The 23,043-nt window shown below is 40.2% G+C and overlaps 2 protein-coding genes across 3 annotated transcripts in view; both read left to right on the forward strand.

The window, feature by feature from the left end:
• tmem258 (transmembrane protein 258) overlaps nucleotides 1–23,043 on the forward strand; it is a 32,175-nt gene that overhangs the window by 5,821 nt on the left and 3,311 nt on the right. Inside the window, exons 1-3 of one of the 2 annotated variants that reach the window (XM_008306312.1) lie at nucleotides 5,104–5,108; nucleotides 6,603–6,606; nucleotides 14,138–14,146. The gene's annotated coding sequence lies outside the window, so the exon portion shown is untranslated. Of the gene's footprint in view, nucleotides 1–5,103; nucleotides 5,109–6,602; nucleotides 6,607–9,814; nucleotides 9,818–14,137; nucleotides 14,147–23,043 lie in introns of those variants that run through there. The other variant, XM_008306313.1, reaches the window with a different exon arrangement.
• On the forward strand, nucleotides 983–23,003 carry myrf (myelin regulatory factor). Its single transcript, XM_008306314.1, has 26 exons — nucleotides 983–1,531; nucleotides 10,580–10,670; nucleotides 10,805–11,119; nucleotides 11,646–11,707; nucleotides 12,351–12,573; nucleotides 12,678–12,778; nucleotides 12,957–13,071; nucleotides 14,293–14,488; nucleotides 14,587–14,663; nucleotides 14,757–14,867; nucleotides 14,961–15,051; nucleotides 16,712–16,912; nucleotides 17,162–17,270; nucleotides 17,480–17,589; nucleotides 17,683–17,843; nucleotides 17,963–18,035; nucleotides 18,132–18,214; nucleotides 18,335–18,403; nucleotides 18,805–18,872; nucleotides 18,991–19,065; nucleotides 19,166–19,396; nucleotides 19,567–19,660; nucleotides 19,848–19,910; nucleotides 20,428–20,533; nucleotides 20,683–20,757; nucleotides 20,877–23,003. The coding sequence occupies exons 1-26, from the start codon at nucleotides 1,486–1,488 to the stop codon at nucleotides 20,955–20,957; spliced, it is 3,027 nt and encodes a 1,008-aa protein (XP_008304536.1). The 5' UTR covers nucleotides 983–1,485; the 3' UTR covers nucleotides 20,958–23,003.

Here is a 23,043-nt window from a genome sequence, read left to right on the forward strand (position 1 = left end):
AAGCTGACTGTACTAAAGTTTCACTAAAAGTTTTGGAAGATTCAATGAAATGTAATAATGAGATCAAGTGTAATCTGCTGTTAAAATCGATCAAATGTTGGAAGCCCTCCTCTTCTCTGGGCTTTATGCTGTTTTAATTGTGAAAAGTGGTTTTAAAAAAGTACATTAGAGTCAAGTTAACTTAAATTTTTTCAGGCCACAAAATCAGAAACATGCCTCAGAGGCCTCTGAGCCTCTATTAGAATAATAAAAAAACCCTTGATACAGGACACCAACACACAAGAAATCCCTGTTTCAGGACAGAAAGAGACGCCATACATAATATAGACATATAGTCAGATTTGGATTTCTAAAGTTTGTCCCCACAAAATGTATTAGAAACCAAATTTAACATAAACTGCTTTGACTGAAAGCTTTATAAGATGGTTTTTTACTAGTTCAAATTTTAAAAAAAAAAAAAGAAAGAAAAGAAAAGAAAAAGAAAGAAAATTCATTTCAAATTTAAAACAATAGAAGGAATGACTGACATTAAAGATCATTTTAATTATGGACGATTTTGTGTACTAAACATATTGAAAATCTTTCCAGTGCAGAAATCTTGAAAACGCCTGATTTATTTGACAGTTTGGAACACATTTTATTTGGGATCCTGAATGACAGATATCAGCACCAAACTCCCATTAGCTCCAAACAGAAAACATTTGGTGTTTTTGCTTGAGAAATGGCAGAAATATTAAGTTGATTACAAAAACACTTGTTTTCGTTTAATCGACTGATAAATAAGTAATGTTGTAGTTTATTCAAGATAAAAATGTTAAAATCAAAATGTATGACAAATAACCATCCGCTGAACACCATGTAAACTATGCGTCCTTACATTCACTCCAAGTTGTTCAGAGCAGCAGTCTGGCTCACATCCCTCACCTGCCTCCTCTCCTCCGACTCTGCTGCTCACATGCTGTCTGAGAGGCAAACGAGGAAGAGAATCAGCTTCAGGAACTCTGGAATCTACTTTAAACAACTTTTTACGCACAGCTTTTTCTAAAACTTTCTATTTTACGCACGACTTTTTGCCATTTTCTCCAGCGACCGATGGTGAATTCTGAGAAAGTAAACCAAAGTTTATTATGACTCTTGTGGCAGCTGAAGCGAAGGTGCGTCTGAAGGGACATTTCTTAACGTTTTTCTCGTATGGATTCTTGTTGGCATTTTAATTCAAGAAAACTGCCGAGACTGTACAGTTGTGTCCTGAAGCAGAGCGTCAGTTGGAGGCGTTTGGCAATAAGGACCATCAATTCAGTGCCAAGTGCCTGAACAGGAGACACAAGTTGTGCGCAAGCGGTGGATTTATGTGAAGTGAAACCAGAAGAAAGTCGATCATAATCTGGATTCCGTGATGTATATGTGAAAGTTTCCCCCAATCCGAATTCATTTCGTTCGGACAAGGGGAGACTTTAATGGATTTTTTATGTGGGACCCGCTAGGATGGACGTGGTAGATGAAACAGAAGCGTTACAGAGATTTTTTGAAGGTAAGAACGTTTGTTTTTTTAAATATACAGCCTACATATATGTTAGACTCACTGCACACATTATAACAAGAGCAGACAGATGTGTCTTTTTACTTTAACAACCACTCTGAAAAAAATAGTTTTTTTCATGAAGACAAACGTGTTTTTTTCTGTCACCTCCAAGTTCTACTACCTGGTGTGTTGCACATACAGTGTGACCTCAGTGTCCAAAAGCCTGATTTAAACTGTCTGCACACACTAGACATGGCAGGTGGTCAACACTAAAAAAAAAAACAAATATTTGCAGTGATCTTAAATTAGTGCCTTTTAGGAGGAAGTTTGCCAAACATAATAAACTGTTAATTTTTCCGCTTTAAAATTTCCTCTTTATTGTTCCCTTTAAAAAGCAAAATTGCAAGAATTCAGGAGGGTGCGGGGAGCAAAAGTGCTGCTGATGGGTAACAGATCACATTAAACTGGGAATCCTCAGGGGGGAGAAAAAAGAGGTGGAGGAGGGTGGGGTTGAGGGTTGAAAGGGTGTAGGAATTCAAGTCAAGATAAATGGTGTGTTTTGCAAGTGTGTTGTGGCACAATGTGTGTTGGAGACATGAGCGATGTGACTTCAGGCAGTGATGCAGTTTTTCATCATCAGATTGCAAATGAACATAAACATGAGCTCAGAAAATAAGTAATTGGTGTTTCAGAACAAAAATTATGCTTCGCAGAGGAACAATGTCATTTTTTTGTGACTTTAAATCACTTCAGATTTTAGCTGGTGAACCTACTGATATACAATAAGAGCTTGATTGGTTTCTCTGGTTATAATTTACAAACCTTCTTCAGCACATTTGAGTTGAAATGTGTGACTTGAAAGCGTTGCCTGAATGGAGCTCAATTAATCACTCACAATTTTAGTATATTCACGACTTTGTGAACCTTTTTCGGTTCCTTCTGATCTACTCCTGCAGTAAGTTTCACATCTCATCCTGTGAATGAATTCATAATTCACTTTCATTAGTTTGTTATCCAATAAACAAGCGTTCCAGGAGGAGTCAGGTGCACATAAAAACAAGCACCACATAATAAGTTATCTGTGAGGACACTTTGCACTTTATTATAGTATACACAGTGCTGACTTAAATATACACAGCCATCCATGACTGTCAGAGGTTCCTCGCCATTCTGACAGGAATTTAGTGTGTTTACATTCTTGCTTTGGGAGTAAGAGACATGTTCTTACTTTGGCTTTATTTCAGCCACTCTTGCTTGGACTAAAATGTCAACTTGTCCAGGAGAAGTAGTATACAGTAGGTGCTGACTTAGATGCTTATTTTCTTAGTTTCTTTTTAGCCATTCCAAGTGATACTGACCAACTAATTATGTCTGTTCATGAATTTAAAACTTTAGGGAATCAACTTTGAATTTAAATCAATGTAAAAACTATGTATTACCACTGAGACTTTGTGTATTATATAATTAATAATAAGTTAGAATAGGTGCCTGTTCATCTTTGGCCTTTGTCTAAAACAAACACACACTCGCTCACACACACACACACACACACACACACTCAGCACACTAATGGATTTCAGCGCTGGTAAACTGTGTTTTAATAGGATTAGTGAAATATGTATACATTCACATTAATGTACATTCCTGGCATAGCCCTGGTGGCTGTTAAAACACAATGAGGTGAGACTGGTGTGTCTCTTTGGGTATTTGGCCTCTCGCTCTCTCTGACTCCATTAGAGTGACAGTGAGCAGACGGGGCGAGGAGGTGAGATAGTGCAGACTCAGGGTGGAGAGAGGCTGGCCTGTTGAGAGAAACTAAAACCACCAACCCCATCAAAACTTGACCTTCTCCTCTCTGACTCACTTTAGACAACAAACCACGGGCAGCGTGTGCTCAAACAAAGGATCGCTTGGATTTGTCGTCGTTGTGTTGGGTTGCAAGTAATGCCCCATCCAAAGTCAACCAAATACTGGATTAAATGATAAGTCATGCTGACTGTGCTACATTTTATAGGCTCAGAATGAGTAAGAACTGAAACATTTGTGTACAATCAGAATTAAAATGAACATTTCTTTCTTCGTTTTTCTGCCACTGAAATAATTGTGGATCCAGCAGTGTCATTATAAGAGTTTCTGTGAGGCTGCACTGACACTCAGCAGAGCTTTCAATGCTAAAATCAGAATTAGAACTGCAACTAGTAATTATTTTTAACAATGACAGATGTGTGACAAATTAAAGGAAAACATAAAGTGTCTTTGTATGGCATTGAACCAGCTTTACTGCTTCTTGATTCTCACTGAGTCTCTGAACTGCACTGGAGGGATAAACACAATCATTGCATAAGATGTTTTCTCATCTGGTGTTTTTATGATGCTGGTGTAGAGGGTTGTTTAACATGTCAGTCCAAAATCTCCCCCTAAGTGTTCAATTGGGATGAGATCTGCTGATTGCAAAGGTCAAAGCATATGATTATATATTTTCAAATCAAACCATTCAGCGAGTCCTTGTGGAAGGATGTATTGTCACAATGGGAGAGACTATTCCCATCAGGATGGAAGTGTTTCATTGTAGGATAAAGGTGATCACTCAGATCAACTTTGTACTGATTGATAAGTGGTCCCAAATCATCTCTGCAAAATGCCCCCGACAGCGTAACAGAACCACTGGATCCTCTAACTGTAGAGCTCAATGGTTTCTGTTTTTCCTTTGTAGCGTCAACTGTCTGTAATTGTTGATTATTTTCATTATTAAACGCTTTAATATTTATAAAAAATGTTATAGAGAGGTGTTATAATACCATCTAAAAGTAATTTAGTTTACAGACACATAAAAGAAAACCAAAAATTCTCACAAGCTGGGACCAAAGCTTTCAATGTATTTGCAGTAATTTAGGTACAAAAAGGTAACACATAATAAAGCAGTTGTTAGAATACTTGTAGGAGTAGGTATTAAATAAGAATGCAATGTAAGTGTATGATGCTGGTGGGAATTCCACTGCTTTTGCAGATATTTGATCATAAATTAAGTATTGGACAAAGTGTTTCCTGATGGTGGGACACAGTTATAAGGATCAGTCCTCTGGGCAACATGAATGTCTGTACACTTCATGTCAGTCCACCCAGTAGTTGTTAAGACGTTTGAGTTTGGGTTGACAGCAGTGAATCGATCTACTGTCGTTGCCATCCACAGAATCACAGCATTTCAAACGATCAGTTTGAAATGAGCTCATGCAGGTGAAAGATTCTGTTGTTACCTGCCGAATGTAAAACTTTGGCCTCCTCACCAGCTGAATCTAAAAGTGGATTAATCATGTTCTTCATCCATGAACAACTCATCACCTGAGTTACTACATATGAAGATTCCCATTGCTGCACTCCCACAGTAGTTGTGAATAATGGTTGAGAAGGTTGCCGTCCATCTTGTAGGACCTGTGTGAAACGGACTGAGTTTGGATGGTTCCTCTGATTTATGGCTTCGGCAGAGAATTGCTGCTTTAGGAATGTATTGTTTTTGAGCGGTCAGGCTTACTGTGCTTTCGAGTAGGTTTTATTTTTCATTGTTGGGCCTCACTCCCATCAGTGCAGAGTGCCAACTGAGTAATCCTCGGCTAGTGAATGTTGTTTATGGTTAAACTTGACTTCATGGGACTGAGTCACTTTTTTGTGGTCATGTTTAGGTGTAAAAATGGTAACACAACTGTTGCTTAGTGCGAAGAGTCAGAGATGTTTCATTTCAAATGTCCTGATGCATTTTATTATTAATTACTAGCCACAGCTGCAGGTTTCGAAATGTTGTGTGTTCAAAATGTAGTTGTTTAAAACAAAAAATCTAAATTCTGAGGGATGCCAGTGTAAGAAAGTTCTTCGTAGTCTTCTACATGTTGTTATACGTTCTATACTTTCTTTCCTGTTTTCTTTTTTCTTTCTCAGTGTCTTCTTCTCTCATTGTCTCGCCATGTCTCTGTAACTCTGTCTCGCGCCGGCCTTCGAACTCGACCTCACATTTGAAGCGTTTCATTATTTTCCAGCCTCTCTCCGTGTCCTGGTCCCAGCCTCGTTACTCCTGTAATCTTCTGAGCCAGGTCCGCCGGTGCGACCAGTGCTTGTGTGCGACAAGGACTGTGTGTGGTAGCCTGGTACAGCCCTTTCTCATGACTGGGAAATAATCCTCATTATAACACTCTCCGAGCCTTTCTCACACACACACACACACACATACACATACACAATATGCTTTTGCATTAAGGCATGCACGCGCAGACACACACACACGCACACATTTGTTAGCCTGATCTGCGACTCTCTGGTCTAGAGAAGAAAGTCTTTCAGCCCGAGCAGGGAAACATGTGAAAAATAGACAGGAATTGTTCTTCTCATCTTCTGTTTCAGGTGTTTTCATCTCAAGGACTTCAACATGCTTTGGCTACGTGCAGGTACTCTGAGCCGCTCTGTCCGCTCTGCTTCTGTCGAGATGTGATTTATTAGTCTCTATCTGATTAGGGGCTTTCTGCTCATACCGCTTCATAATCTCTGTGTCATAGTGATGCTTCTCAGTCTTTTACCAGTAACTCTGTCTCGTAAACAAAACCCAGAAGGTCCGCAAATCTCGGGCTCTGTCAGACCTGTCTAACACTTTGTAGCGATGATTCGAAACATTCTTCTTTCGTTTACTATCCGTGTCTGTGTGTGTGTTCAACTGTGCGCTGCAGGAACGGTCCCCATGTTTCTAGACTGAGCTGCATTTTCCAGAACAGCTGAGAGATTGTTTGCTTGTGGACAGTGATTGTATTGACATTGCTGGGATCCATCAGGTTATTTTTAGTGGATTTTTGTGTGTCAGCCAAATGTGGCTGAGAAAACAGAAAAATCAAGAAATCAGGCTTATGGCAATTTTAAATGAAATCCAAAAGTGTCCAGAGATAAAGGAGAAAGACTTTCGGCAGCTCTTTCTTTACTGCAGTCGACTACCAATGTACAAACTCTGCAAATGTCACTTAATGTTCAAGCTTTTCTTCTTGTTGTTGCCTCAGTATGTTCTGTATTGATGTTCACTCTTTAAAAGGTGTATCCACTGGTGCAGCCAAGTTCATTCTAGTCTAGCTGTTTGATAATCACATGGACTTTGTTCCTTCTTCGTTAAGTTAGTCTGAAAGTGTTTAATTATTAACACGCACATGTGAGCACATGCAAATCTCATTTGGAGGCAAAAATCAGGAAAGTCAAGAAATTTTGCTAAAATGTACTGTTTGTGTTCCTTCAGAGGTTTTTTTTGTATTTACTTTTTCACTATCAGTGGTGCTGATGACAATTAAGTCAAGGCAGTTTAATTTAAATTTAACTGAAATCACAAATTTGTGTCAAGGAACTTTAGAATCTGTACAGCATATGACATGAGGAGGGATCTCCCTTCTGAGACAAAGAGACATTTAAAGCAACATGGATGTACAGTATAGACAGTCAGCATGACACATCTAGAGTTTGTGAAGTCTGTGATCCATGAAGATGTCAAGCAACGGATGTAAGAGCCACATGATCTCATCCCAGAGGCAGAGACACAAAGACAACATTTTGAATAATTCTTTTTAAAAAAACATGGAAAGAAAAGGTAAAACATGCTTTTGACTGAATGATATGAGTCAAATAATGTTTAATGGGCGCTCACACACTCAGTCCTCTGTGTTACAACCAAGGCATTGAATTGGTAGCATAACACTCGCACACACACAAACAAGTGCGCGCTCACACTTGCACGCGTGTGCCTACACACACAGACACACACACTCCCCTCACAGCCCCTAATCTCTCAAAAGGCGAGTCTGTATCGAAGTTGGACTGACAATCATTTCACTGTTCGTCGTTGAACACAGCTGGACAGAGAAAAACATAGAGGACAGGGAAATTTACACATCCAGTTCACAGCGAGTTACGCTGAACTGATTCAATGATTTGGAGGTTACAGTTACTTAATTTATGTTTCTATTCTTCTTTTCCCCCTCACACAAAACACTCAAGTGCAGCCTAAACTACAACCTACCTCTTATTATTAAGTCACAACGGTGACAGTGTCTTCAAGTTGGAACAAAGATATTTTATCTGATCTCAGTGCTCATCTTCATCAGATGATGTGTTACAAGAGAAGCAGTGTGGCTGAATGTACTCAGTCTTTATATTAGTGCCGCAGAATTTGATCCCTGGTCTTGAGATGGTGTTAACGTCATGGTCTTGTGGTTTTTTTTCTCACTACACCAACTTTGTTTGTTCTGTCCAGCTCACAACTAGCCCTTGTGATCTTATCGCACCAATGAAAAAATGCAATCTGACATTTCGTGTATCGACGCTGAACCACTTGTCATATCTTTTTAATGTTTCATTCATCCCCCCACAGTGATCAATGTGACGAGCTGTGCTTTTTTTTTTTTAATCAGTTTCAACTAGTATTTATTGACATAATTTTACAAAACTCTTAGAAAAGGCCTAGCATGACCACATACAATACATGGAGATTGATAGATGGATGGAGGCTATAAATAAGATTCATTTTTGCACTTGAGTTTGCGATCATAAAATATTCTTATCTCTTGGCGCATAGCATTAACCGTTACATAAGAGTATTACTGTTGTTCCACTCCAAAATCTAACGGTTAAATATACAAAGGTTTAACATGGGCACATGAAACATCACATGCACCAATCTTTTAAAGGTTCTGTGTAAATTAAAGGAGCTAGAATTGCTACTTTTTTTTCACAATTTTACTGTTTTGACTCGCTGTCGTCATCCTCAGGGTAAAAGCTTTTTGGTGCCCAGTGAAGTAATGACAGCTATAAGGAGCTGAGCCCATTATTTCCCTCAGCTGTTGGTGGAGATGAAAACGGAACTAAAACAGTGGAAATGTTGGATTTACATTTTCCAGATGGCCACAAAAATGAATGCACAGGAATTCTAATCTATAAATAAGCAAATAGATTTGTTATATCAAGTTAAAAGTTGATGATATGTGACTGTTATGTTCATAAGTGGCCAAGAAAATGATTTATTGCAGGTTTCAGTAATTTTAATGACTTTGTTGAATGTCTTTCCTCTTGTATGCTCAAGTCAAGTCAACATATTCTCAGCTCTCATCCTGATAGCACGCACATCGCTGCTTTGGAGGTGATTATCAGAATTTAAATAAGCAAAGTATAGCTACAGTATGTTTTACTTTAACAAATAGTTGATTATACCTACAGTGTGCACATTTTTATTCCATTGATAGCCCTGAGTGAAAGACGATATAGTATCTAACTTTAAAAAAAAATAAAATAAAAACAGTTTAGGTCTTGAACTTGTGCTACTGATGACTTGAACTCAACTGTCTCTTGGACACGACGGTGGTCTTGACTGCTGCTCTGTTGCTCGTTTTCTCCTCATCATTCCATCCATGGACATTAAACTTACATTCTGCCTTTCTTGCCCCGACTCTCCTCAGCCTCCATCTATCTACCCTCCCCTCTCTATTTTTCGTTATCAGGCCTGCCAGCTTAAATTTACTGCCTCTTTGGGTGGGGTGCACATCTGGATCTTATTTAAGGGGAACCATCCTGCTTTTCTCCCCGTGCACTGGCATGTATTAAGAGACATTAACCATCTGTTTCTATCTTGTGAAAAAAAAGACAGCCAGTTTCACCCATAAAAATCAGTAACATAAGGATTTATAATGTTAAACAGTGGAGTTTGATTAGAGACGAGTGATTTGGTTTGTGGATTTAATGACTGAAAGTTACGAGATGTTAATTCTACTTTAAATATTAGTCACCAGATATTATATTGCACTAAATCTTTCTTTTTATTTCTTTTTTAAACAAACGGTGGGAATGCATACAGAGGGTTAAGCACAACGGTGACATTAACACCAGTAGGCGACGTTTATGTTGGTTCCTGATGGTGAAAGCTGAGTGAATAGTAGATGAAAAAGTAAAAGGAGAATTTTTTCCAATGCTAACACAAAAATTCCTCACATTCCCAACTGAGTAGCTGCTTAATCTATCAGAGAAAGAGTGAGTGTGTATGTGAGGTCGAGAGAAAAGGAGAAAGACTGGGGTTGCCTGCCCAGCCTCTTTATACCAGGTCCTTACCCTCTGCTTCACCCCCTTTGTGCGACTTCCCCCCTCGTCTCTCGCAGTCACTCTGTTTCCAGCATCTTTAGTTTGGGACAACCAGCGCCTGCTTTAAAGAACATCTCTCTTTATTCTGTGTACCGCAGGACATATTTATCTATACAAAGTGATTCACTCTGTTCTAAATATATGCATAAGCAAGTGCCTGTTCTACATGTTGGTGTTTTACAGATTAAGTTGGGTCATGTGTTTGGGATTTAGGAGGCTTTGGGTATCAAAGAGTGAAAATGACCCAGGGGTGAAAAAAGGAGAGAATTTGGAAATTCTTAAATTGCTTAATTACATTTATGTGCCATATCATCATAAAAAGTGTTTTTTAAAACTTGCCTTACAAAATGATAAGAAGCAGCCTTTGTTATTGTAAATAAAACTGAAGTGAGAAGAAGAAACTCGGATAACGCAATCTGTGTAGTGATTATGACATTGTGTTTTTTCTAAATAGCAGAAATGCAGCTTCAACCATGAACTCAGTGATTCCAGTGTATATGTGTAACCAGTTAGAGGCACTGAATCATCAGTGTGTCATCAGTGTGTAATGTTGATTACCACCACATCCGTAGACTGTTGGTCACTCCTGAAACATTAATCTTTAAATTCTCTGTAAGCCAATCAGTTCTTGTGTTTTACTTGATCGTCATATCTTTAACAAAATGACATGATATAGATACACTGATATAATGTAATCAACAAGTTCAATTCTTTAATACACCTTATGGTGCAACCTGTTCACATCGTTTATGAGCATTATGTTGTTAGAAGTTTTACAGGGGATTGTTACGACACCAGCTTGTGTTGAAACCAGAGCTGCTGTGGCACTGTGTGGAGCTGCTGAGAGATTCCTGTTGCTAATCCCCAGATGCTCTCCATCTCCCCTCCATGTTCCCAACCCTCCCTTCAACACAGGTCATGATATTACCAGTTCTCTGGAGCCAGCCAACATCGACACCAGTATCCTGGAAGAGTACATCAGCAAGGAGGACGATAGCACTGACATGTCAGTAGGGACTCCGAACCGACCCAGCAACGTCAAAACAACATGCACCAACCAAATCAGATCATGTCGTTACAAAGGAATTTGTTTTTCCTGATAAGGCTAATGCCTTTTTTCTTCTTCTTTTTCTCTCCCAGCTGTTTCTCAGAGGTCCACAGCACCCCAGGACCAAATTACTCATCTCCCCAGGCAGGAGTGTCCTCCTCCGGAGGGTTAGTGTGTGGTGTAAGCCCCCCTATCCCACTGCGCCAAGGAGCCCCTCCACCCGGGCCCCCGAGCTGTCAGAACGCCTACCCCCCAGGTCCATCCCTGGGCCTCCGACACAGCTACCCCTGCCTGGGACAACAACCGCAGCAGCAGCAACACCAGCAACACCAGCAGCAGCAGCAGCAGCAGCAGCAGCAGCAGCAGGGTCACGTCAAGCCTGAGCACAGGGGCCATTACGCTCCAGGGTGAGCGGCAAAGCACATGGTTGGCGGGCAAGAAGTAGAAAATGGCAATACAAAGTCAATACTCATTGTTCAAGAAATGCTCAAGATGCTCCTGGCAGCTCACACTTGAAACATGAAATCAGTTGCTGCAGAAGACAATATTTTTTGAAGCGTGCACACACACGGACACACACCCTACTACAGGACCATTGCGCAATCAATACATGATCAAGCTTCATTTGTACAAATAAAGCATTAGCTGGTCAAGAGGGGGAGGGAGACTGATAAGAGACAGAGAGAAAGAGAGTCAAATTACATCCTGCAAAAAAAGTCTGACGCACGTAATCCTGTGTAAAGAACCTCTACACGACTGTGATCCCAAAGGAGAGTTTCTCCCTTAAATATGATGGCAGCTTAGAAAATAGGAGGAATAAATAAGCCAGGGTTTCAAGCATGGTACTATTTTAAGGATACATAGAATTTTAAATGCCTGATATTTTTGTGTTTATGTAACATCTATTGCCTTCTGTTTCTTGTTTTGTTTTAGGACACTACCTGAGTCCCCTCCAGACTCCAGCTCTGAGCCGTACTCTCCTCAGCAGGTGAATGGTAAGAAATGTGTTTTGTTTTGGTCTCCATAAAAAGTAAAGTTTTATTTAGGAAAGCGTGCATGAGAGCAAGTAACCAACGAAACGGTGCTTTAATCAGTAGAAAGCACTCAAACTTTCAAAGTATTTGGACTGTAAGTGGGTCAGAGGAACTTCTCGTGTTAAGTCAATATCTGTTACTCATCACTTCAGGGTATTTGAAGAGAACATAAAGACAAGAGGAAACTCAAGTTCATTTGCAAACAAATCAATACAGGAGGACACCAGAGGAAGCTGGTGTCTGTCACTTGCTAATTTACAGCTTACATAGATCATCTGGACATATTTTATCAGCTAAATTACATTTTCTGAGCTCATTTATTTCAGCTGAAGAATGTTTGGCAGTGTTCAAGTTAAGCAGCTACAAAACTCAAAGTCGTTTCTTGGCACTCACACCTGTGTTGGTCTTGCCTATTAGTGAAAAGGTGTGGAATAGTGTTATCTGATGGGCATCCCTCCAGTTCCACACAATGGAAAATACCTTTAGCCGAGGTTGGAGGAGAGTCAAACAAACGGCAGCATGACATGCAAACCAGACAGACTGTGATCAGATGTATTCATGAGGAACAGCAGTATGTTTAAATCAGCATTATGCTCTGTTTTAGATCCTCACATGATCAGGACCATGACACCAGAGAACATGTGTCACATGACTCCGACGCCACCCCTCCCGCCACACGGCCACTATCCCAGCATGCACCGGGACATGTACCTGAAGCCTGAGCCCATGATATCGCAGTATCCTATCGGACCAGCCACGAGCGGAAGTGGAGACATGCAGCAGACGCAGATGCTCCATCAGTTGCTGCAGCATCCTCAGGGCCAAGAGTGAGTTACAAAGACACACTGGAAGGAGGGGTTGTGTTGTGCAGTTTGTACTGTAACGGAAGGAAGGAGTAAATAGTAATGTCTCTTTCTGTTTTCTCTCACAGCGGCATCCCTGTTCACCAGGCGAAGAAGAGGAAGCACTCCGACTCTCCCAACAGCACCTTGAATTCCCAAATCCTCACAGGTATCATCAAACAAGAACCAGGTAGGCAGGCATCTTTCTTTCCTTCCTCACCTCCTCTACCTGACCTCTTCTACCTCACCTCCTCTTTTCTGCCCCTGAAATCCTCACAAAGATAAAGATTTGTACAGAACAGTTGCAAACATTCCCAACCTTCGTCGGTCACACTTTAATAGCTGGTATTTCAAACTGTTTGTCGCAGGTTTAATGCAGGATGCAGACAACGCCTACCTGGACCCAAATTATCAGTGCATTAAGTGGCAGCCTCACCAGCAGAACAAGTGGACACCACTGTATGATGCCAACTGCAAAGAGCTGTGGGTGGAATTTATTTTGGCATACCTGTACATGCTGAGGTCTTTGTTTTGGAACAAAAAGCACAGAGAGCACTCCACAGAGAGTCAAAAAAAATGAAAGGAGTTTTAATTGGTTAAATGCATAATTCAACAAAGTATACAGCGGGAGTAGCAAAGGAATAGCGGGGTTGCAGAGGTCTACAAATTCCTCAGTGGTGAGCTGTGCGGGGGAGTGAACCAGCGCAGGGTTTCGGCTCAGAAAGACAACGTGAGGAGGGGGTAAAGGGAAAAATTAGTGTGCACCTACTTGTGCTTTTGCAGTGCCAAAATAAAAAAGAAGTATAGATAGGGAGGAAGGTTAGAATGAACTCACAAGACCTTTCAGATATGTTATCAAAACCACCTGGTCGACCATCACAACTTTTAGCACACCACGCCTACGTAAAAGAAGAGAGGGTTTTCATGTGTTTCAAAATAGACCAAAGTCTTTCAGAGGCTCTTAGTCCTCAGTGTTGCAAAACCTGTGGCAGAACAACCGAAGCTGAGGGGCCGAAGGAGTCCAAAGCAGTGATGCAAAGTTTACGTGACTACAGAGAAACTGCAGTGTACCGATCTCAAAAACACAAATTCAGACTTTTAGGGTTTCATAATAAATCAAAGGAATCAACGCTGTCAACTTGCAGGGTGGGACTTTCTGTTTCATTATTCGTCTTCAGAATGAGTTTGTGGTTCGAACATATATGACTGAACTACTCCAATATTACAAGTTGCTATTTTGCACAGTAGCTTCACAGTATTTAAGAAGTCGTAGGTGAGCTGGTGTGCTCAAGTTGTAACTTCTAATATGAGCAATTAACTTATATGTTAGCAAGCTGAAGGCAAGAAGAGCCTATTCAATAATAATAATAAAAAACCTTCTAAATATGTTGCTTTGAGGAACAGAGACAAGCTATCAGGGGTTTGAATCAATGGCCGGTGAAGCACTTTAACAATGAAGACGGACAGAAGGTTAATAGGTTTCAACATCTTAATAGTACTTTCCAAAATAATAGTATGCAATGACAAAATCTTCACTAAACTGTCTAAGTTAAATCCAAACGTGAATTTCTTGATAGACTTGCCCCAGCAGAATCCCCCAAAATGGAGTAAAGAGTCAATGTGCATTTTACTTACAACGAATGTGAGGTGACATGTTTCTTGTTCACAATATTCATGTGTGATCATTTCTGTACTCGTCTGCAGTCCGATGCCAACCTACCGTGTTGACGCTGACAAAGGCTTCAACTTCTCCTTGGCTGACGATGCTTTTGTGTGCCAGAAGAAGAACCACTTCCAGGTCACAGTATACATCGGCATGCTCGGGGATCCCAAATACATCAAGACAAGTGATGGACTGCAGCCCATCGATTGTTTCTATCTCAAACTCAATGGAGTAAAGGTAAGGACAACACAGTGACACATGCAGCAGTGTTGTGACTGGTTGCATTAGCTCTGCAGAGTGTTTAATGCATATGTTATCTCTCTCTTCATTGTCAGGTGGAAGCTATGAATCAGTCCATCAGTGTGGAGCAGTCACAGTCTGACCGCAGCAAGAGGCCCTTCAAGCCAGTGCTGTGAGTCTGAGCTCTTCATTAAAGTAGAACCAGTGTAAAGCTGCATCAGAAGGATTTTTTGCATTACATCATTATGATTTTTGTCTCTTCCAGCGTCACTTTGCCCCCAGAGCAGGTCACAAAGGTCACAGTGGGTCGGCTCCACTTCAGCGAGACCACAGCAAATAACATGAGGAAGAAGGGAAAACCGAATCCCGATCAGAGGTGAGAAACACGGCATCGGACACAAACATACAAAACTGGTCACATTCAAAGCTCCAATGGTCACGTCTGCCCCTGATCATTTTGCCTTTGCAGGTATTTCATGCTGGTGGTGGCGCTGCACGCACAGTCCCACAGTCAGAGCTACACTGTGGCTGCTCACGTGTCTGAGAGGATCATCGTCAGGGTAACGTCTGGCCATGTCTGTCTGCTTCCTACAACAATCATATCCCTTGTGAATGTGACACCTTTCTCTTGGTCTGCTGTACACACCTTCCTGCAACACAGTGATGTCAAAATCACTGTGTTGCTCTCAGCATTTTCTCTTCATTCCATTCTTTCCATCCCTCTCTCTGTGTGTCTGTGATCCTCATTAAACTTCAAAATACACAGTTGAGGAGAATTTAGATTATGCGACGAAGTGTATTAACGTTGTCCAGTGAAAATCATGTATCTTCCAAGTGTCAGCCTCTCATGAACGAAGAAAAAAGTATTTGCTTTGTGGTGATACATGATTTTTGCATCACCACATTAAAAAAAATAAATATATTGAGCCGAAAAATCAAGATAAGTCTCTTTAATGCATAAAGCAACATATTTCAGCAGAAAACTTGGAGATATATGGGTTTTGTTGAACAGCGATGGTTGTGTAGTTAACTGCAGAAGCTTAATTAGAAGAGATATTTGACAGCTAGATATTTATATCATTTACCTTTAATAGCCAGTTGGCCTCCAGGAAACCATAACTTACTTGACAGTTTTATTCATTTTGTGAACACTGACCAAGCTTGCTTGCTTTCTTGCAGGAGGTTAGACGATAAGAATGAAATCACACATATGTGTAGGATAAATTGATTAGCATCAAAAACAGAAGGAAATGGGTGATTATGGTTAGTCTAATCTCACAAGGTCAGATCCCCTAAATGTTTGTACTAGAAAAAAATACTGGGTTTGTATGGCATGTTGACCAACACTAGAAGGTGAAGAAAAAAGTCAGTCATCATAGGGAAGAATTAATGTAAATTAGTTTAAATATGGGAAGAAATTCATGTGTTGCCATGAAAATACCATAAATAGCTGTTTAGCCCTCTGAACCTCAAGCATATAAAGTCCTGCACCTATTTGGAAACAGTATAAACATGGCTAGAAGTAGAGAGAGCTCAAAAAACGCTATAACGCCATGAATAATTTTTTTTTTTAAAAGAAAGAAAGAAAGAAAAAAAGAAAAGACAGATGTTTAACCCTTTGCCTGCACGTGTTACCAATACTCGGTCATGTTACAGAATCAGTTTTATTTAAACATTTTTTTGCCACTTTTCATAATAAGACATGTAGAATAAGGTCATTTTTAAAATTTTCTTAAATTTGGATACACATCAAAGCTGAACAACACATCACAGCTGAGCAGTTAATAAGTTGAAAATTTGAGGATTCTTTCTATTTTTAAAGTTTCTGGTTCTGATAAATAGTGTAATTTTGGTTTCTTGAAGGTAAAAGGCCTTTTAAACTTTCTGGCAAGTTTGAGGGATTCAGGGAGTTGACAAATCAAAAAAGAGAAAAAAAAATTCAAAGCCTGGCTTGTTTTCTCACCACCACACAGCTGGTTCATCATGGCATGAGAGGGGTGCAAATGGATGGTTTTATAGTGGTCATGTGCCAAACAGTTTCTTGGGATGGGAGCAGTGTCTTCCCATTGCCTCATCAACTCTTGACAAGAAAGCAAATGAGCATGTATTCCTGAACTGTTGTTTGAAATATTGTATTTATTTTTTTAAATATATTTTCAGTTTATGCTCCTAATATCTGAATCACAGATTCTCTGTTCCCTTTTGCTTTGTTTGTTACAGGCATCCAACCCAGGCCAGTTTGAAAGTGACAACGAGGTGTTGTGGCAGCGCGGCCAACTGCCAGACTCAGTCTACCACCACGGCAGAGTCGGCATTAATACAGACAGACCGGACGAGGCCCTTGTTGTCCACGGCAACCTGAAGGTCATGGGCTCTCTGGTCCACCCGTCTGACATCAGGGCCAAAGAAAATGTCCAGGAGGTCAGGATGACACTCTGTGTGTATGAATATGGTGTGTGTGTGAGAGAGCGTGTGTTCCTAAACTGTGTTTTGTACTTGTCATCATGAATCATGTCATCCAAGCACCCATGTTCAGCGCAGTCCCCCGACTGTGCAGTTAAACTGAGCTGTCTTTTTGTTATACTTGACACACATTTTTTCATCTGCAACATGTGTATTGTCTTGTCGTGCCATCTACATGGGTGTCATTGTCATTCTGTTTGTGTGTAGGTCGACACCACAGACAATTTAAAACGGATTTCTCAGATGAGGCTCGTCCATTATCAATACAAGCCTGAGTTTGCTGCCACCGTGGGCATAGAGAACACTGCAGAGACCGGTAACACCTCCATCAATAACCTCTGTTCAAGTTTAAATCTTTGGTTCCAACATCTCATCTCTTTGTACACACTTTATCACATTGTCATCTCAATGTTTGCATATTTATCTGTCACATGCATCGTTAAGCACACTTGTCATCTATCTGTGCCTGTGTCTATGCTTTTGCTGCTCTTTTTTACTTCTGCACTTGTCATATTCCTCGTACAGGAGTGATCGCACAAGAAGTTCAACAAATCCTGCCTGAAGCAGTGAAGGAGGGGGGTGATGTTGTGTGTGCCAATGGAGAGACTATTCCCAACCTGTTAGTTGTCAACAAGGTAATGAACGCACACATGGACATACAGCGTAGTGCTCACAGACAGTGTTTAAACACGCACACTATCAGCTGATTGCTTCCTCTAATTTCAAAGGAGCGTATCTTTATGGAGAACGTCGGCGCGGTGAAGGAGCTGTGTAAGCTGACAGACAACCTGGAGACTCGTATAGATGAACTGGAGCGCTGGAGCCGCAAACTGGCCAAGCTGCGCCGCCTCGACAGCATGAAGAGCACCGTGAGCGGAGGCACGATCAGGTAAAAGAAACAAGAAGAAATGGATGCGCCTCGGATCAGGATGTCAAACATTCACAGACAGCATCTTGTATGAAGAGAGGAGACGTAATAAATTACTCTTGTTTCTCTTGTCTGTGTAGCCAATCAGGAAGCTATTTCAGCAGGACAGGGAGCGGCCCACTCAAGAAGAAGACAGTCAAACCTGGGAGCAAGGTCTGTGGTGATCCCAGTGTTTTTTTTGTTGTTTTTTTAAAAATGTAATAAGCTGATGAACAGCGTCGCAAACAGTTTCCCATTATTATATTACAGAGTCCGCTTCCAGATCAGGGCTGCATCAGTCAGAGGTTCATGCAGGGGACCATCCTGGCACTGGTCGTTGTCATGGCCTTCAGGTTCGAAGAGAACATGTGTTTGAGGAGGGACTGGTAGAACTAACAACTGACAAGAAACCTGCTACATCCATGCACAGTGGTGACATGTTCATGATGTCCTGTATCTTCATTTGTCCACAGTGTCATTTCCATGTCCGTCCTTTACGTGCTCACTCTTCACCATAGAGGAGACGTCACCGAGAAAGACGGGTATGTGCTTTTACTGCACAGACTATTAAGCTTTATAGTGAAATAAACCAGTTTCCACTTCTCCATTAATGTCTTTCTATATAATCTGTTCCTCCTTTCTGTAGCTATCTTCCTTCCTGTGTTCTCTACATCTCTTGGATGCCCATCTTCACTGCCACTGTAACTGTCTGTCCACCTGTCTGCCCATGGTACACTATCAACACCCATCTTTCATGCTTTATTTCAATTTCCGATCTGCTCTTTCAGTCTTATCTTTGATTGCTTAGTGGGGTGTTTCTTTTGTCCTGTCTGAAAGGAGATCATGAGTCACACACTGAAGCACTTTGAAATTCATTAGCTATGAAGTGCATCATTATTTGAACTCAAGCATCCTCCTGACCTCCTTTACTGTGTCATTTCAGGTCAAGAGCTGCACTGGGATCCTCACGTAAGAGTGCATTTACTCCAATGTCCACCAGTCCTGCACCAGGTGAGTGAAAGTCTTCACGAGAATCAAACTTCACAGTTTTGAAGTTAATCAGCCCACTCAGGGCATAGTGAATATGTTTAACTTCACATGATTTTGTTTTGTCTTTGCTTTCAAACAGGTTGCTGTTCGACGACAGCCGTAAACAACCAATCAGCTACTGTTTTGACATTGAGTAACAACCAATCCACACCAGGTAATATATACATATGTATGAAATGTATATTCATAAATATCAAATGCTTTCCTATTATGTATATGTTTTTCTGTCCATATCAATTATCTTTCTTCTCAAGGTGTAAGCAGCCTGGTTCCCACACCAGGCACTATTATGAAGAAGGCCAAGTCCAGACCCATGGACAAGGATGGCCACAACAGAAACCGTCTGAGTCACACCTCAGCACCCATGTACTTTGCAAAGTCCAAAAGGCCTGTTTCTACAGACCTGGACGGTGTGGGAGCCACCAACCGTCTGCCTGGGGGGCAGCAGCCAGTGCCACGCAGACAACGCAGCCTACACGCAAAGGGTAAAATCACAAACACAGCCCAGGCATGGCACTTTTTTCTCACACATAATATGCAGTATGCAAACAGAGTCAAACCATTTGTTTGACGACTGCAAACACAGCTCGTCTACGTACTGTACAAAGGAATGGTTTGGTACTTGTAATACAGCTTATTTTTTTTCTTTTTGCAGGAGGAAGGTCAGCTCCCTCTCTCACAAGTGTATATATCGTGGAGACAAACCAAGAAATCACTGCACAAAGTTGTGCAACAGCAGAGAGCTGCAGGTATATACCAAAAAGTTACTGATTTTGAGTTGAAGTTGGACAGATTATTTACATGTGATGTGAAGTGTCTCAGTAGCTAAAGCAATTTTTATAAGTTTTACAATATTTCCACTTACCTTCTGCACAATTACGGCAGGAATGATGGTATGTTGTACATTGATGCATATTTTCTCTGTTTTGACTCCAGCTATACAATATCACTTCATGGAAAAAGAAATTCCTCCATCTCACAAATCACTTTGCACATGACGTGAGTATACAAACACCATCTACTGTATGTCACTGCATACGTGCGATGGTAAGGTCTGATTTTATGGGTCTGTAAATTCCTAATAATTTCCTAGAAAAAAAAAAATCATGTGATCTGACTCTAATTATGCACATGAAACAAACACATGAAATAGAGGGGGGATTAATAACTAGTACACTGTCATTTATTACTTCAAATGAATTACTAATCAGCTTAGTCCCAGAGTCTTGTACTCAGTGCACAGCAGGTCAGCTTGACATGCAGAGTGTGCATGTTTTTGACATTTAGCTTTTATGAAGAAAATAATGCCTAAAATAAATGTCAGTTGTTTCAAGAACATTTGTGATTCTTTTTTTTTTTAACTCAACGCAACTATCTACAAGCCACTACAACACCAGCTTTTATTTGTATTTTTTGCTATGATAAGTCCCATAAAATGTATTTAATGTTCAAGAAATTATTAGGAAATTGCTAGGAAATAATATTTATAAAATAAAGCATTCACAATTCACTGCAGGTCCACGAACAGTGTGTGGGTACGACAATGTGGGACAACCAAGGGCCGCTTATGCCCCAACCACACGGAAACGGAGCTCTACGGTGAACAGAGTACATCAACAAAGGTACGCAATGAAACACACAACATTTTTCCTCATGTTACCACCACACGTATATGAAACTAGTATCATATATATATATCAAAATGTGTCTCCCCACTTACTGTAAATTGCTCATTCACTATCTCATGTTATTCTTTCTGTTTGGCTCTCAGGGGACTCATCACCTGTGGTCAGTGCCTGTGCTGTCTTTCCAGGACGTCACTTATCACTTCCGTGTCTCCCTGTCTGTGAGTAAACTTGGCCTAAGACACTGTGGGCGCGGTTTGGTTGCTGTTTGTTCTTGATCAAAGTTTGGGTAAAGTCACTGGGTGGACAACTAATGATTTCTAACTCTTTTCATTGACAGGGTGAAGTGAGCTGTGCCACTGAAGGAAAAACCTCATCATACTCTGACTACCATTTCGTCATTCAGAGCAGCTGTGTGTGAGGAGGAAGACGATGCTTCCCACTGCCTTTACAATACACCATGTTTTTTTCCCATTTGTATGCTGTTGTGATGGGATAGGGCTTTGTCTCATTCTTGTACATTATTTTAAAGATATTCATACAGAACAAACTATATATTGTACCACTGCCCCCATCTGTAATCCCCTCCATATGTATATGCATTAAGACATCTCTTTTTGCTGTGATCACTGGAGTTTTAAACACTGTTTAAGTTTGTTTTTTTAAATTTCTGTCACTGGAAATGTTTTAGATGACGGCCACTGACTCTTGTGTTGTGCCACTGTTAACTGCTATTGTAAAAGTAACTCCCATAAGTTTATAGCTCACTTTATTGCTGATCACTATGTCTGCCATACCTAATATGAACCATAATTACTTTTTAGCAGCAAGTTCAGGCTAAAATATCGTAGACGACACTGCGCACATTTTTGTTTTCTTTTGTGATACTATGAATCTGTATGTACACTGAAACCAGTGTCACCTGAAAACAAAAGTACTTTTTGATAGTTTAATACACTGGAGAGGAGCCTCAGTGAATCGTTGCAACTCGCATTATAAATATACCTCAGTAGTGCACACTGGCAAATCCTGGCTCTCTACAGCAGACCTTTGTGTCGGGGCTGCTGCAGTCGACTCTACTGCATCTGATTAAACACTGTACAGAGAGGGAATACTTTGGAGTATTTCTATCTCAGTTGTGGCACTGAATGAAACATCAAGATGTTACAGAAATGATTTGTGCATAATAACTACACAGAAATCCTTCCTTATGTCCCTGAGTCATGATCATTTTAGCAGATTCACTGGATGACGTGTGTTAAGACTGGAGAAGAAAACAAATCACAGGAAATGAACATGTAGATACACTGACCGCTCTTAGCATCTGATAGTTGAAATGCAACAAGTCCAACACTGACAATATTTCAAGAAACACTGGAATAGCTTACACTGTATTTTGCTAACTGGACAATGCTGGTAGGGCAATAAATGGCATAAATCATTTCAGGTGCATGCCCAATCATTTCTTTAAAATGATGCATCGTTGCTCAGAAGCTGCTTCAGCTTGGAAGTTCTATTATACGTCTTGATCCTAAAGCTGAAAAGAAGTTTATGTACCAACGGTGCAGTGATAAAAATTGGATATTATACACTGGATTCTTTCATGCATTCCTCTGGATGTTTTAAATATTGTCCTGTTCCTTTGCAACTAAGAATATGCAGTGATAACACATTTAATATGAATTATATTATGGGGTTGTTTTGTATTACCTTTTCTTGTCTCAGACAAATTCTCCACCAACTTCCACACATCATGCTTTTAGATGCATTTGTTGATGTTTGCTATTAAATTCATAGTCTGTCTGTGTGTCTGTATTCAGAAAAAAAAAAGTGTAACTCAAATGTAATATCAATATTAAATAGGAAGAACAGCCATCAGACAAAGTTTATGAAATTTATGATAATATCAAGACCTTGTACAATGCTTTCAACTATAATTATTATGTCTTCAGTGGGTATAGTGTACTATTTTAGCTTATTTATAATGCACCAGCTAGCATGATGAAACCACTGTAGCACTTTTTGCACTGTATATATATGAACCGCTTTCGCTGTATCAGACTGGTGTCAGATACTCTGATAGACCTGCATTACATATAACTGTATAGCTTCATTTTGTTACTACCAATGCTCCTTTTTATCTGAAGTGTTTTATCATATTGTTTTTATAGTTGATTTTTTTTTGTTTGGGTTTTTTTTGTTAATAATATATTAACTTTTAGCCATTGGAGCCCTGAAATGATTGATGAGCATGAAAACACTCATACACAAATACACACACACATACATTCGTAATTTTAGCACTATTTGTAAAGAAAACATGGCATGAGACTAAAACTCGTTGGCTACATTAATATCACTACTTTTTTCTTTATAGCCCATTATATCATTACATTTTGAAAGCTCTTGTTGTCAAAAGTATGCTGTAATACTATGAATGCATGCAGTAAATAAATTTGTGATTGAGTTTTCTGAGTTTCTTTGCCTATTTGCTCCGTGAGCTGAGA

Source organism: Stegastes partitus, unplaced genomic scaffold (assembly GCF_000690725.1).
Source record: "Stegastes partitus isolate 25-593 unplaced genomic scaffold, Stegastes_partitus-1.0.2 Scaffold3642, whole genome shotgun sequence".
Taxonomy (NCBI): domain Eukaryota; kingdom Metazoa; phylum Chordata; class Actinopteri; family Pomacentridae; genus Stegastes; species Stegastes partitus.

Coding starts and splice junctions, on each gene's coding strand:
- myrf (XM_008306314.1), top strand. CDS start 1,486: ATGGACGTGGTAGATGAAACAGAAGCGTTACAGAGATTTTTTGAAG. Junction 12,779..12,956: donor TATCATCAAACAAGAACCAG/GTAGGCAGGCAT, acceptor TGTTTGTCGCAG/GTTTAATGCAGGATGCAGAC. Junction 18,036..18,131: donor CAGTCAAACCTGGGAGCAAG/GTCTGTGGTGAT, acceptor ATTATATTACAG/AGTCCGCTTCCAGATCAGGG.